Source organism: Hibiscus syriacus, unplaced genomic scaffold, assembly GCF_006381635.1.
Source record: "Hibiscus syriacus cultivar Baekdansim isolate YM2019G1 unplaced genomic scaffold, ASM638163v2 tig00110384_pilon, whole genome shotgun sequence".
NCBI classification, from domain to species: domain Eukaryota; kingdom Viridiplantae; phylum Streptophyta; class Magnoliopsida; order Malvales; family Malvaceae; genus Hibiscus; species Hibiscus syriacus.
The window spans coordinates 1,776,488-1,791,416 of record NW_024062715.1 but is presented as its reverse complement, the minus strand read 5'-3'; the positions used below and the strand labels follow the sequence as shown (position 1 = coordinate 1,791,416).

The 14,929-nt window shown below is 34.0% G+C and overlaps 1 protein-coding gene across 1 annotated transcript; it reads right to left on the bottom strand.

Moving 5' to 3' along the window:
* Positions 1–12,613: 12,613 nt before the first annotated feature.
* On the bottom strand, positions 12,614–14,175 carry LOC120122163 (DNA damage-repair/toleration protein DRT100-like). Its single transcript, XM_039141386.1, has 2 exons — positions 14,121–14,175; positions 12,614–13,008 (listed from the first exon to the last, which is right to left on the bottom strand). Exons 1-2 carry the CDS (start codon positions 14,173–14,175, stop codon positions 12,614–12,616), a joined length of 450 nt encoding a protein of 149 aa, XP_038997317.1.
* Between the last annotated feature and the right edge of the window lie 754 nt (positions 14,176–14,929).

The window sequence follows — 14,929 nt, the reverse complement described above, 5'->3', positions numbered from 1 at the left end:
TGATCCGGAGATTATTATAGGTATTTTTTAGTTATATGATAAGAGTGTTTAAGTGCTGATTGATCCGGGTTCTATATATTCTTATATTAGTAGTAACTTGTTGAGGGAATTGAAAATTCAGTTAGAAGCTACTAGTAATGATGTGATAGTGACAAATCCATTAGGACACAGTGCTCGGATAAAAAGGGTGTGTCAAGGGTGTTCCATACGGATTCAGGGAATTTAATTCCCTGCTAATTTGATGGAATTACCCTTTTACGAATTTGAAGTGTATTATTAATGGATTGGTTATATTTCTATCATTGAAACGTGAATTGTAGATTGAAGATGGTAACTTTAATCAGTTCAGATGGAGTGGAAGTAATAGTGTTCAGTGAAAGATGGAATCCATTAGCAAATGTTATATCAGTGATGTCAGCAAAGAAGTTACTACTACAGGGATGTCAGAGGTTCATTGCTAATGTGCTGGATATTAGAACCAAGGAAAAAGGGATTGAAAAAATTCCCATAGTCAGAGAGTTCTCAGATGTATTTCCTACAGCGTTGCCAGTCTTACCTCCGGATAGAGATGTGGAATTTTAGATTGAGATAATGCCGGGAATATGTCCATTGCAATTGCACCATATAGAATGGCTCCAAAATAGTTGCAGGAATTAAAAATTCAATTACAAGAACTGTTGGACAAAGGGTTTATTAGACCAAGTGTATCACCTTGGGGAGCTCCATTTTATTTGTCAAGAAGAAAGATGTTTCAATGTGTCTCTGCATTGATTATAGGAAGCTCAACAAGGTGACTATCAAGAATAAGTATCCCCTCCCTAGAATTGATGAGGAAAGATGTAAAAAACTTTTCGATGATAGCTTTACCCTTAACTAGGTTGATGAGGAAAGATGTAAAATTTGCTTGGACTCCGGAATGCCAAGAAAGTTTTGAAATGTTAAAGAAGATTTTGACAAAAGCTCCAGTATTTGTTCAACCTGAATCTGGAAAGAACTAATATATAGCGATGCGTCCCATAAAGGCAAGGTGGTGGCTTATGTGTCGAGACAATTAAAACCGCATGAGAAGAATTATCCAACGCATGATCTGAAGATGGATGCAGTATTGTTCGCTCTTAAGATTTGGTGTCACTACTTGTATGGTGAACGTTGTTATTTATATACCGATCATAAGATCTTGAAGTATTTGATGACAGAGAAAGAATTGAATTTAAGGCAGAGGAGATAGGTGGAATTGCTAAAGGATTATTATGTGGTGATTGATTTTCGTCCAGGAAAAGCAAATGTAGTATTGGATACCTTAAGTCGAAATATGTTTGTGGCCTTATGAGCTTTAGATGCCAGATTGTCATTAAATGGAGATGGTACAATATGTACGAATTAACTCTTAAGTAATCATGGGTAGATCGAATTAAGGAATTGAAAGTAAAAGATAAAAAGTGTTTGAAGAAGTTGCAACAAGTAAAGAATGAAGAGATAAAAGATTATGAGATCAAGTCTGATGGGAATTTGTATTACCGAGGGATATTAGTGATTCCAGATGATAATGAGTTAAAGAAGGATTTGTTAACAGAAGCTCACTTTAGTCCATTGACGATGCACCCTGGAGGAAACAAAATGTATATGGACCTCAAGAGTCAATATTGGTGGCCTGGAATGAAGAGGAATATTATTGAATTTGTATCCAATTGTTTAACTTGCCAACAAGTCAAAGCTGAGCATCAGGTTCTGTCAGGACTATTACAACCAATGTATATTCCTCAATGAAAATGGGAAAATGTGATGATGGATTTTGTGACGGGGTTGCCTTTGACTTTGAACAAAAGAGATTCAATTTGGGTGATTGTGGATAGATTGACTAAATTAACCCATTTTATTCGAGTAAGAACAGATTTCTCAATGGATAAGTATGTTGAATTGTACTTCATGGAGATTATCAGATTGCATGAGGTACCTGTTTCCATTATTTCTGATTGAGATCCTAGATTCACATCAAGATTTTGGAAGACTTTGCATGGAGCATTGGGAACTTGATTGAACTTTAGCACAGCATTTCATCCTCAGACGGAAGAACAGTCTGAGCGGACTATCCAAATTCTAGAGGATATGTTAAGAGCTTGGTAGAGTTCAAAGGATCGTGGGAAAATATTTGTCACTTGCCGAATTTGCTTACAACAATAGTTACCAGTCAAGTATCAAAATGGCTCCCTATGAAGCTTTATATGGAAGAAGATTTCGTACGCCCTTGAACTGGTACGAGCTTAAGGATCGAGAAGTTATTGGTCTTGAATTGATTTAGGAAGTGGAAGAGAAAGTTCATGTAATCCAAGATAATTGTAAAGCAGCAGTTGATAGACAGAAATCATATGCTGATCTGAAAAGGAAAGACATTGAGTTTCAAATTGGAGATAAATTATTTTTAAAGGTGTCTCCATGGAAGAAAGTATTGAGGTTTGGAAGAAAATGAAAGTTGAGTCCTCGGTTTATTGGACCCTATGATATTGTAAAGAGACTGGACTAGTGGCATACCAATTAGCTTTGCCACCTGAAATAGAGAAGATCCATGATATTTTCCACGTTTCAATGCTTCGGAGCTATAGATCTGATCCCTCCTATATAGTGACACCAGAAGAGATAGAGGTTCAGCCTGATCTGACTTATGAGGAATAACCGGTCCAAATATTAGCTCATAAGGTGAAACAATTAAGGAACAAGAATATTCCATTGGTCAAAGTATTATTGAGGAATCAGAAGGTACAGGAAACAACGTGGGAGCGTGAAAAGGACATGACGAATCAGTACCCCCATCTCTTTGTGCAATGAAAATTCAAGGATGAATTTTCTTTAGGGGGATATTTGTAACATCCTCAATATCGGGATAGTGATTAAATTATAAAATTTTAGAATTTAGAGACTAAAGTAGAGAACTTGAAAAGATTAGGGACTTATATGGGAAATGTTGTGTATGATTTAATTAAAAAGAAGGATGAATAGAAGGGCAAAATGGTCATTTGGTGAAGAAAATAATTAAAGATAGTAGTTGTTATATTTAAATCCACATGGAATTAAAGGGAGGAAAAGTTGAGTTTCCAGAGTTCTCTTCTTCTTCTTTCTTCATACGTGAATGCCATTAGAAAGATGAGTTTTCTTGTTAGCTGATTATTCATTGAATTTAAGTTTGGTTTATGATCCTTAGGTGATACTTAAGCTTAAAGAAAGCTTTAGTTATCTTAAAACTAGAAGATGAAGGAGTTATGAGAGATTAAAGATAGTGAGTCTTTAAGTGAAATCTTAGAAAAGAGTTGATAAGTGGAATTTGAAACTAAATTTGATTTGTCATTAGTTGAATTAAGAGATATGAAGTGATAGAATTGAAATTAGAACATATTGAAAATTTGGTATGATTCTTGATTTTCATATAGATGATAGAATTTTGAAGATAAAGAGATGTTAAATACATAGAAATTGGTTTGAGTATGTATATTTGAGTTAAGAGTATTAAAGGGGTTAAGACCTGAAGGATTTGAGTTGAAATGGGTAAATTTTTGGGGCAAAAATATGAAAATCTAGACTTGAGTATCGGTACTACTTCATCCAATATCGATACTTCAAGAGAAAAAGGGATATTTGTTATAGGGGTATCGATACTAGGTCGAACAGTATTGATACTATTGGTCTAAATTTGGTAAGAATATTCAAAGGGTATCAATACCTAGGAAGGTAGTATCGATACCATAGTATAGTAATATCGATACCAGGTTAAGGGTATCGATATCAGAAAACATCGAATCTAATTTTGGTATCGATACCGTGGGTATCGGTACCATATAATAGAAGTATCGGTACTGTGCTTGTAGTACCGATACTACTTAAGTTAGGGAAGTTGATATTAGTATTTTATTTAGTTTAAATTAGTATAAATCCTTTTCGAGTATTTCAAATCCCGATATTCATTAGATTATATTCGTATAGATATTGAGCACAAACAAGTTCCAGAACAACTACAGAGTTAGGATCGATCCAAAGAGATAGAATCATATAAGTGAATTAGGAATTAAGCAAGACTCAGGTGAGTGCATACCATAGTTAGCATAGATATTGTTTTTGGAAATAAGACTTGTGATAAGTCTATTTCCTATAGTTGAGTTCATGATTTCATAGTCATGTACATGTGTATGCTATGATTATAATGTCAACAACAACAAAACCCTATTCCCATATGCAATGGGGTAAGGGGGAGGTAGGGTAGTAGGCTACCCCCAATGCCAGGTTGAGAGCAGCTTCTGTGGATGACCTCAGGAAATCAGAAAATTAAAATAAAGATAAAATATAATGCATGTATAAATAAATAAATACATAGTTGAACAGCCTTCATATGCAGTCTTCATATGTGCTTCTGTAATGGGAAGTAATCCCTGCAAATAAATCCCTGCGTAAAAATCTCTGTATATAGACAGAAACGTAAGACTGGTTAAATTTAAAAAGAGTAAAAGTGAAGAGAATGATACACAGAAGTCAGCGATAACAAGCTACGAGAAAGAATAAAGTCAAATGGGTTAAAACCTAAACAGAGGCAACACTACTCCATTACCCTAGTTCTAAGCCTTCTAAGCATTCATAAATTCCAATGACAGAAACGTATAAAAAGTAGAAGTCATGGAAATTACTACAAAGGCATTAAAAAGAAGATAGAGAAGCTACACCATATGGTTATGACCCACACTACTCGGCTACCCTGGTCTTAAGTCTCCATACTTTCCTATCAGAGGTCATGTCCTCGGTAAGGGATAAATCCTTCAAGTAAGATCTCAAGCAGTCTACACACTTCCTCCTTGGTCTTTCTCTCCTTCTGGAACCATCGGTTGTAATCGACTCTACCCTCCTGACCGCATCCAACGGTTGTCGCCTAAGAACATGCCCAAACCATCGTAGTCTTCCCTCCCTCAATTTTTTGGATACACTCACCACCCCCAAGGACATTCTAATTACAGAGTTTGGTGTCATGTCCCATAGAGTCCTACAACATGCCCATCGAAGCATTCTCATTTCTGCGGCCATCCTCCTTATGTTATCCTTCTTGATTACCCAACATTTTGATCCATACAGTGCTGGTCTTATTATTATTCTATAAAACTTTCCCTTAAGTTTTAGAGGTACCTTCTTGTCACACAAAACTCCAGTAGCAGCCCTCCACTTTAGCCATCCCGCCTTTATACGGTGTGTAACGTCATCATCTATACCCCCATTCTTTATATATCATAGACCCTAGGTACTTCAATCCTTAGAGGGTAGAACATGTCATTCTATGCATACTTCTACATCTTCATCGTTTTGGTTCCCACTGAAGTTTAAACATAAATACTATATCTTTTCAATATTGATCCTTAGACCTTTTTCTTCCAAAGCAGTCTTCAGGTAGCTAGTCTACTATTCAGCTCAGCTTTTGTTTCAGCAACTAGGACAATATCGTCAGCGAAAAGTATACACCATGAAACACCGTCTGGTTTCACACAATGGATGTCGTCCATAATCAAGGCGAAGATGTAAGGGCTAAGAGATAACCCCTGGTGGAGTTCGATTTCCACCGGGAATGCCTCGGTTTCGCCAACTTAGTCCTGACGTATGTAGTAGATCTACAGTACATATCATGAATCACCCGGATATAAGCAGTTGGGATACGTCTCGTTTTCAAGGCCTTCCAGATCGTATCGCGGGGGACGATATCATACGCCTTCTCAAGTCAATGAACACCATGTGAAGATCTCTATTTTTTCCCTATATTTCTCCATTAGCCGTCGAAGTAGATGAATCGCCTCTGTAGTAGACCTGCTTGGCATAAAGCCAAATTGGTTTTCCGAAACCCTAGTAACCTGTCTCAACCTAGCCTCTATCACCATTTCCCATAGCTTCATGGTATGACTAAGTAGTTTAATACCTCTATAGTTACCACAACGTTGGGGATCTCCTTTATTCTTATAGATTGGTATCACCGTAAACTCTCTCCACTCCTCTGGCATCTTCGTAGACTCTAAAATAATATTAAAGATGTTGGTCAACCACTTTACTCCCTCTTCTCCTAGGGCCAACCACACAATGATTGGAATTTGATCTGGACCGACAGCTTTGTCCCTCCCCATCTTACTAAGAGCCATTTTGACTTCCTCAATCCCAATCCTACTTGAAGGGCAGTCATTGGTCGTAATATGATGGTCGGCTAACTCATCAATGGTACTATCTCTACAGGGAGAGGCACCGTCATTGCTTAAGCTAAAGAAATAACTACCCCAAACCCTCTTAATATCATGATCTTTCACTAAAAGAACATCATTGTTTTCCTTAATAAACCTAATATTACCTATATTCTTTTTCCTATTCTCCCTGAATTTTGCAAGCCTGAAGATGTCGTTTTGTCCTTCCTTGGTGTTTAATCTCTTGTACATTTCCTCGTATGCCTTATCCTTTTCTTTAGCCACTGTTTTCTTGGCTTCTCGCTTTGCCTCTTTTTATCTTTTTTTAGCTCTCGATCTTTCTTCGTCGTCATTACATTGTAGAAACCACATGCATAATTCATACATGCTTTAATATGATATAATATGTGATGATTGCAACCATAAGAGAAAAATTTCAAGTTATGTATGATAAGACAAATGATCATATATGTGCATGTGATGTGTTTATATGAGAAGTGATTTGAAAATGTGACATGTATTCATATTTAAGCCCATGGTATATGATATGAGAGCTGTAGGTATAATTGGCATACCAAGAGTCGAGGGTTATAAGTGGTCCTTCGGGACAAGTTTAAGTGCCCCTAGTGGGAATTTATACGAGCTGTGGTGATAGCATATGTGCACAACCTCAGTGTACTCACGTACCTCAGATTCTTAGTAATGTACATGGGCATTCCAAATGATGAAAACTGAATTAAAAACCTCATAAGATGATATGTTTCATTTGTGCATTTTGTAATTTTGCATGCTATAGTAGATGAAATATATGTAAATGACAAGGTTAGTATGGAATTTATAAAAGTACATGTTTCACGAATTCATTGTTATATGTTATAATAGGCCTCACTAAGTCTGTGACTTAGCGTTGAAGTGTTTTACACGTATGTACCAATAAACAGAAGAATCAGAGTTAAAGGTTAGAAAGACAACATCTCCATTGTAGTGATCAGATCAGAAGTGATTTAAAACAGTATGTCATTTTATTGTAATAATTATGTTGGCATGTAATTACAGTTTAAATCATATATGCTCTGATCGATTTTGTAATCATTTTGATAGTATCTATGTAAATTATTGTAATGTTCTTTTAATAAAAGTTTTAAATCTTATGAGATTTGTAAAAGTAAACATTTTGAAAAGTCAATGTGACACCTCGGATTCGTATCCGGGTTGGGGTGTTACATTTAATGGTATCGGAGCTAAGGTTTAGTCGGTTCTAGGCATAAACCGAAGTTTATAATGACTTTAAATGTATGCATGCCAACAAAATAGTGAGAACTTCTGATCTGATAGAATAGTGATAAGATGCATATTAGACATATATTCTATGATATTTTCCTCTATTTGAATAACTAAAATTGATTAAATTATGGATTTTGATTATATTTCATATTTTGTGGATTAGGTTGAAGATTTGGATAAAACAAGTTCAAAATATTATGATTAGCATGATCTTCACAAAATCCCGAATTAATGAGGAAAAATCAGAATTCAAGAGGCTAGCAAGACCAGAAGAGGTTTTCGCGTAAGGAGTGGGCACGACTTATTCATCCTTAACTACCGCATAAGAAGTCTTCAGTTAAGGCGTGGGCATGCCTTACCAGCCCGTACAACCCTAAATTAGGGTTATAAATTTACAATGGAAAAAGAGTTTAATGATGGCTGGAAGACTCTTTTGAATTATTCTTATCTTTAGAAAAAGATGAGGGCATTTAAAACTCCTATTTTTGTGGGATTTTCTTTAAGGGAAACTTCTTTATCTAGAATAGGAAAATCCTTATAAAAGGGGAGCTAGGGCCATTAGTTTTACATCAAGTTTTACATTAAGTTTTCTTTATTTTCTTTTGGTTTTCTTTCAATTATGAGTAGCTAAATACTTTTGTTCCAACTGGAGGATAATTGAAGCTTTGGTTCTTCAAGGATTGTGAGATCTAAATAATTTTCATTGTTCTTTTACTTCTTTGCTATTTATATATCTTCTATTTTTATTAAGAATTATTGTCTTGATTGATTGTGCAAATGATCCGTTGTTCAATTATCAAGTTGATAAATTGCCATTTAGAACTTTAAATCCGTAATTGTTTAAACGTTCTAATATTAGTGGTAAAGTAACATGGTTGATTATGATTATGTTATGAAGGTATATAACCTATTCTAAATGAATCGAGTTTGTGTATTCGTTGGCTAGAATTGGTGGTCCCTCTAGCGATTAATGTTGTTGGTGGATTAAATCTTAAGAGCTTGTCTAGGGTTGTTCATTAACTAGGGAAATAATTAAAGAGCTTCTCTTGATTATCGAGAAACTAAGGAGAGACAAGTTGTTAGAGCTTCTCAATAACCATAACCAATTTAGTGAAAAGTAGAAGATTTTATCATTGCATCTATGATCAATTCTCTGAACAAATTCTGAAATTACACCTTTAGTTGGATATTTGCTTAATATTAATTTCTCTAAATTCTTAGTTAATTATAATTGTTTTTTCTTTTTATCTTTCTTAATTTTAAAACCCCTTTTCTTTGCTTTAATTTTCATTAAAATAAATATACCCAATCCCTGTGGATTCGACCTTGCTTATTGCTACTACAATTTTATATTTCCAAAAACAAGTATTATTATTTGTTGGATTCGACGCCCACCAAATAGTGAGTATGTTGTTTTGCTAATAGAATGATATGGTTATGTCTTATTAGATGTTCGGACATGATAGTTTTCAAAGTGTAGCGGGAGATGATAGGCCCGCTGAAAGTAGTAATTCACCTGCCCTGGCCAGGCAAGGTGAAGAACATGCACCTTCTGGAGTGGCTATAGGAGATCAAGATATTTTCTTCAGGACGTTGAACGCTGTTCCAACCTCCTGCCTCTTTAACTCAGAGAATGAATAACGCGTTTTCTTTAGGAGATCTATGTAAATTATTGTACTGTTCTTTTAATAAAAGTTTTAAATCTTATTAGATTTGTAAAAGTTAATGTTTTGAAAAGTTAATGTGACACCTCATATTCGTATCTGGGTCGGATACGGGTTGGGGGTGTTACATGCCTATAAAAGATTCCTGTAAAAATGAAAGAGGGGAAATCAGTAGTTGGAAATTTTCGAAGCACAAAAAAAGCCACACAAAAAAAGAATAAACCAAAAAACAAAGTGAGAAGGCCACTTAGCTTCGAGGGCTCTCGTTTCCGAGAAGAAAAAACAATGTTGAGAACCGAGAAGTCACCGGAGAATGTGAGGAAGCCGAGAGCCTTTATTCAGATCTATGGTAGAAGGCTCTTTGCATGGTTATTTCGTGAGTAAATCAGGGTTCATAAGGGAAAGACTGTTGATTTGGTGGCCTTTGGGTTTTCGGGGCATTGTTGGTGGTGGTCAGAGCAGTAGGGGCTCGGCGAGGAGGATAACCGGATTGGGAGAGGGATGAGAAAGTTTGGGTGGTGAGTGTTTTGAAAGAAAGTGTTAAAATGAAATGAAAAATGGATTTTAAGGCATACATATGTCGAGGACCTTGTGCAAATAGGAAATAATTAAATTATTTCCTCAGTCCCTATAATTTTGATGCGTAATTTGCTTTGGTCCCTACTTGTTATTAGCCTTTGAATTTCAATTTTAACTCAATTTGATCCTTATCTTTTTATTATTTATTTTCATTTAAAGTGATTCATTGAACCTTTTTTTATTTTGCAGCATTCTTTTTTTTTGTACTAATATTTATTTTTAAGATCTTTTTTTAAGTTCAGAAATTAAATCAAAGGTAAGAAACTTGGATCGAACTTAAATTTTATTTAAACTTTAAATTTTCACGATTAAGACAATTGGGTAATTGTGTGGTACCGAAAGGGCAATTCCGGGTGACCATCTTTCCCTGGTTGTAACCTACTACCGAATCCGACAATTCTCTGGTAAGATGCAGATCTGGTAAATGGGAAAAAATGAGGTGTCTGATCCACCTAACTAGAAAGTGATCAGCAACGACTTTATCACGATTCCAAGTCAAAGCTCGAACCCTGGACCACCCGAAGGACTGTTGCGACACATTTGTAACAAATTTATGATTTCAAGGTATAAAAAAATTTATTTATATTTTTTTCATGTTTGGTTGTTGATCCTCTTTGAGTTGTTTATCTCGTTAAGTTGATAATTCAATCCATTTATCAAATATTTTATTTTATTTAAAAATATTTTTTTAAATAATTTAATTTAATTTATATTTATGATTTTATTTTAAATATTTATATTTATTATGTGGGTTCATGAATTTTCTTCTCTAAAAATAAGAATATATATATGTGCGTCTATGTGTTGTGTGTGAAAATATTTTAAAATTCCTCTAAATATCTTGATTATATAAATATAAAAATAATTTTAAAATTTATTGATTAAATTTTTATATTATGTGAATTTATTATAAAATTAAATTGATCTATTCTTGTGGTTATATGCAAGTTTTGTAAAATTATTGGTAAATGAAAAAGACTAGATAAATTATGTTTCTTCAAATTTTTATGTGAATATATGAATTTTAAGATGTATAATTTTTTTAGTAGTATGATAATTTGATATAATATGTACATTGACAAAAGTACAAAGACCTTAGATAACTTTTTACTTAAAAAAATTAATTGAGTCATTCTCCGTAGGTATTTTCAATGATTTGTTAATGGGTAATATTATGGGTGCGTTTGGTTCACGGAATTTAAGATTACTACTAGTGGGAATAAAATATTACCAGGGAATAGGATTACTGGGAATGTTACGTTACTGTGTTTGGTTGGTTTGGCATGAATGTAAGATTACAGTGTTTGGTTGGAGGAATAAAAGATTACTGGAATGTGTATTTTACCAAATTGTCCTTGTTATATATTTGTTTTTTAACAAGTGAAATTCTAAATATTTAAATAAAAATTATTTATATAAAAATTCTATTTATTGATAATATATTACTTGAGTATTTAAATATATCATGTATTATTTTAATTTTAATTAATATTAAATTTTACATAATTTATGTAAAAATATATTAAAATTTTACATCAACATTTAACTAAATGTTTACATTGTGGAAATTCTTCATAGATATTCATAATAATAAAAAGATGTAAATTATTTTTGTTATGTAAGATATAATATTTATTATATCTTCTATATACAATAATTTATTTATTTATCTTTTATATTTATACTTAATTCTGCATACTTTATCATTATTATTTATCTCATTAATTTATATTTCAAAAACATAATTCAAATAAGTAAGAAAATATAACACTAAAAATCATATTGTCTATAATTTTATATTTCACTGTCATTCATCATTATCATATTCGAAAAGAAGATCCTAATTCCCCTAAACATCTTCCTACTGCTTTCTTTTTATTCATGTAAGGACACTTCCGTTAGCCTTTTTTGGCTTAAATCCATGAGTTTAAGTTGGCAGTGATTCAGATGGTTCTTATTTTTAATTTTTAGATATTAAGCATTTCATCTATGAAATTTAGGTTGCAAAAGAAAGTTGTTAAAATGGGTTTGTCGGAAGAAGTAAGTCGTTGATATTCAGTCATTATTTAAAATTAGTATTCATTGGAGCTAGAATTTAATTAACTTAAACCAATTATAAGTGATGTGTTTGACCATAAACCATTTTCTTAAGAGGCTAACAGTGCTAACAAAGAAAATGATCAAGTAACTAGGAAGGCTTCATTTTTAAGAGTTGGCATTTGATTCATCAAGTGGTCCATTGGTCTCTCGTTTATCAAATATGCTGACAACTGATATCATCAACTTTTTCTTGTTTGTTTAGAAGGAAAGAGGTTCAGAGAAGGAAACATATGTTGTTGAAAAGGAAGTATAATTATTGTTAGGCAGTGCCTTGGTGGCATAGTGTTTTTTCCAAGGATCCATCCCTCATTTTGTGAGGTTGATACGCATTTTTCATCCCCTTGAAGGTAATGGATTCTGGTAGGTGTTAGGGTTTTGACAGGAAACTTTTTCCTTTCTTTGGCAATCATGTTATATTGTCTTCTTTGACATGAGAAGGCTGAAGCGAGTTTTTTGCTTTAAAGTAAAGTTTCATGAATTAGCAGTTGTGATGATGACAAGATTTCATCTTTAGAGGTGGTCCTCAAATTTTCTTGTGTCGACATTTATGAAGACAAAAGTGTTCTTTCATAGCATTAATTGTCTCAATGTAATGGTTATGCAAAGCTGGTAAGTAATAAAAAGATAACTTATTTATCATAGATATAGTTAAAACTTCATACTGAAACAATGTTTGTTTCCGTAGTAGTTATTAGTAAAATTGTGCTTGAAATTACTAGTGGAAAAAGGTAAAAAAAAATATTGCTAGTGCTGTAAAAACATGAATATTTCTACTTTGGGCATATTTGAGTCAACATTTCACCGACTTGTCTCTTGTTTCTTTCCCTTACAAGGTGGCATTGGTTTCCCACATAAGCAGAGATTGCGAGCATAAGCTGAAGCAGGGAAGATGTTGTAAGGTCGGTCTTGTGGGATCTCTCCGCATAGTCTATTTGCCCTGAAGCTTGCATGTCTCATAATCTTAATGCCCAACAAGCTAGTTGGTATTTTTCCAGTGAGACTGTTGATGAAAATATCAAGCCAATGAAGCTTCACAAATTGTCCCAAACTTATTGGTATAGTACCAGGTATCAGATTCCTTGAAATATCCAGCCTTTCGAGTTCAACAAGATTTGAGATTGAACTTGGGATCTGGCCTGCAATCTTGTTGCTTCCTATATTCAACACTTTCAAACTCAACCCTTCGGTGAATTCTGGTAGCGTACCAGAAATGCGATTATTTTACACATCTATAACCTCCAAGAAGTTGCTTGTTTGGTTATTTAAAATGCTCGAGAGAGAGCCGCATACCTGGTTTGAATGAAGATCAATAGAGGAAATCCCATCCTGAACTTTGAGCTCTGAAAGATCAAACAAGTAGGTAGCCACACATTTCTTTGTTTGCTTTTAAACCTCATCATGTTTCACCCTTAAAAACAACCCTATTAACTATTTTACTCGCTTCCCAATTTTTTTAAGTTATTAATTTTTCCCTCACCTCACCTCAAGTTGTAAGAAAGGAAACATATCTTCAAGAAAACCCACAACAAAACCAATGAATATGGAAACTGAATAAAGTATAATCACTCTAGAAACTACTCAGAAAAAATATCATCAAGCCTAGAATCCTGGGAACCATTCATAGAGGATACTACTAAGTATTTTCCACCTCATCCCCTCCATTCCCTTCATCTCTATCCTCAAGTCCCCTTCTCCTCTAATTTTTACAACCAAAAAGAACCTCCCAATCCAATACCAGAAACATAACAACCACAACTCTGCGTGCCATGGACGCAGAAAACAAAAAACTCCATAATTAGAATGAAAGAGTCTATATAATCCAATTATAAAGCGCTCACCTTAGATTTCAAAGGCTTCCAGTAGAAATTAGGATGATGACACCAGTTATTTTCAAAGCCTCATGTAAAAGGAAATTAATGGATGCAGAATTGAGCTTGTAAAACATAACATCTGACAGAGATCGAAAATTACAAAAGAAATTCTCATGATAGTTACTTCAAGGTGCATGAAATAAAGGGTAACATCTATTTCCTTTTTGAATTAAAAGAAAATACAGAACTAAATATCATACAAAAGTTTTATACTTCATTCAACTTACACTTTTAGGTCTATTCTCTCTAAAAGAAACTTGAGATTATCTCATGGGATTTCCCCCTCAAGATCCATCATCTATCAAGCAACAGTAGAGAAAAATGAACAAAAGCATGGATTTACAAAACTAGAATATGTCACACCCTAAAAACTAGAAACATAAAAACACTATTACAAGCATATTTCACCTCCCTATTCTTTGCCCTGTACAGACCTTGCTTCTCTACGTGGTCATTGTGTAACAAGTGCATAGTGTCCCCTGGATCCATCGTTATATTGTTTAAATATGGATAGCTAACGATCTATTGTGCCTTTGCTAAGCCAGCCCTCACAATCCGCTTACCAATGTTGGAGGAATATAACCATTCTATGTGCAATACTATAAAAGCAGCTAATAGCCCAACTCCACTACCTAAAGCTTCCAAATTCAAATACATGCACTACATGTTGCACACAACGGTTGTTGTCACCCGGAAAAGCCACTCTATGAGCACTTTAGATAAAGAAAGCAGCTAATAGTTACACTACTTCACCCAACTATGAAGATTATGATCCTGATAAACCCACCAAAACTACCTAGATTTTCCGAAATTCAAACACAAACACTATAAGCGGTGGACTTCAACTGCTATTACCAGGAAAATCATTCTATGAACAAACCTTGTATGAAGAAAGCAGTTAACAACTACACTACCCTACCCACTGATGCAGATTTCAATCCAAGAGCTGGAAATTTCAATACTAAAACTTAAGATTCGTTTGCAACCAAAAAAAGAACAGATTACTTGGAAATTTCAATTCTATTAACTGTTATTTAAAGCCCAAAAATCAAATTAAAAAAAATGGATTCAACAGGAATCCAAAAAAGCACAAACACCCAAACCAAAAAGGAATAAAGATAAGCAAAGGTTGAAGGAAAATGAGCAACCTGAAAGAATATGAAGTGAGTAAGAAGAGCAAAGGGTAAATTTTTTATCGAGAATCGGATACTCCTCCAATCTGTGCCGTGGAGTTCAAGAACAA